The sequence below is a fragment of the Aplysia californica genome, unplaced genomic scaffold (assembly GCF_000002075.1).
Source record: "Aplysia californica isolate F4 #8 unplaced genomic scaffold, AplCal3.0 scaffold00406, whole genome shotgun sequence".
Taxonomy (NCBI): domain Eukaryota; kingdom Metazoa; phylum Mollusca; class Gastropoda; order Aplysiida; family Aplysiidae; genus Aplysia; species Aplysia californica.
Window position 1 is genome coordinate 89799 of NW_004797676.1, and position 1755 is coordinate 91553.

The following is a 1755-nucleotide window of genomic DNA, read 5'->3' on the forward strand; positions in this document are numbered from 1 at the left end:
GTGTGTGTGTGTGTGCGCGGGGTGGGGGGAGTGTTATTTTTAAAACAAATTTATATTTCTATGGCCGGTTTCTGAAGGTAGTTTGCGACGAAAGGCAGTTAGGAAAGATGATAGGGAGTTGTGCAAAGTTTATAGGAGTCGTTCAGACGTGGCCTGGCGGAGTGGGGTTCCTTGGGCTCTTGCAGCTTTTGCTGAGTGCTTGACCTTGTTCTGATCATAAAGTTTGGAGCGTGATATTAACACATGCTTTATTCGTGAAGCCAGTAGTGTTCTAAGGATGAGTGAGATGATCGGTATTTTCGTGACTGTTGGGCCAAGTGGCTTTGAAGGAAGAACTGTGATCGCGAAAGGGCGGGGAAGATCGGAGCGTTTCGTCAACTATCTCTGATGCTGGTACCCGTGCCCCGAGCCATGAAGCGTGTAGAATTACCGTCCGTGAGCTTCCAGACATCGCCCCAGCCCCCACCCAAAGCCCCGCCCCGCGCCCACCGCTACTCTTGGCGTCGCCGGAGGGACAGCCGCGGGCCGCCCGTCATCCCTGAGGGTAACGAGTCTGAGACGTCAGACAGCCACAGCCTGTACACGTCATTCTGCAGCGACAGCAATGATTGCAACAACACGGATGACGGTGACACCATTGGCTACGCCAGCAGCGATTGCAACGACAGCAGTAGCAACTATATGCCTAGTGCGATCGCCGCCCGACATCGCCTTCAGCAACAGCTTTACTTCAGTACCGACAGCGTCAACAGCTGCTCCAGCACCCTGTACGGCAACGGCGGCAGCGCGCACAGCTTCGACAGAAGCAACAGCAGCAACAGCTTAAGCACCATCAGCAGCAGTAACAGCAGCAGCAGCAATGGCGGCGCGGGATCGCGCCTGTCTGGCGTGGACACGGAGGAGGTGACCACCGACAGCGGCTTGGCCGACTCCCCGCCTCTCCCACCGCTCCCTCCTCTCCCTCCTCGGCGGAGGCACAACGCCAGCTCAGCCAACAGCGCCAGATCCAACATCAACTACAAAAACACCACCACCAACAACAGCATTAACAACAACAACAACTGTAACAGCTATGACAACAACAGCATGAACAACTACAACAACTGTAACAGCTATGACAACAACAGCATGAACAACTACAACAATTACTACGATAACAGCGCTGGTGTGTCCAGAGAGACGTCCCCAGAAGACTGCAGCCAGACTGGGGGTGGCAGCTTCTATGAAGCGTACCGCTCACGATTCACCTCGCCACCACCACCACCATCATCGTCAACACCGTCACCATCGTCTTCAACAGCAGGGACGTCATCCCCCCACCACCACCACCACAACCACCGACACCACCCTCAACAGCCGCCGCCTCTACCTCCGCCACCTCCTCACCTGCAGCCAATAAACCACGCCCCTGACTCGGACCCCGTGACCTTGGATCACAACTATAGCACAGCCATCTCCTCAGACTTCCACGCTCGGGACCACCTCCCTGACAACGTGGTGAATGTGAAGGACGCTCGGAGCAGTTCCGGCGTCGATGATGTCAGTAGCGTGCTTAGCAACGAGACGGGAGGCGAGGAGCAGACAGACGAGTTCAAAAGTAGTGCCAACATTGATCTTGACATTCCTATGTTGTTCTATTTCAGGCGCAAGAATACACTCATCCTAAGGACTCAGCTCACAGTCAGAGTTCATGCCATCATCGGTGAGTACTTTTTTACGCTACCTTTCTCTCTCTCTCTCTCTCTCTCTCTCTCT

General features: G+C 54.6%; 1 protein-coding gene across 1 annotated transcript in view; it reads left to right on the forward strand.

Annotated features, from left to right (window-relative positions):
- LOC101857891 (FH1/FH2 domain-containing protein 3) overlaps positions 1 to 1755 on the forward strand; it is a gene marked incomplete at its 5' end in the record, with an annotated part of 88932 nt that overhangs the window by 17556 nt on the left and 69621 nt on the right. Inside the window, 1 exon segment of the mRNA XM_035971265.1 lies at positions 1644 to 1702. Coding sequence (XP_035827158.1) covers positions 1644 to 1702 — 59 coding nt within the window.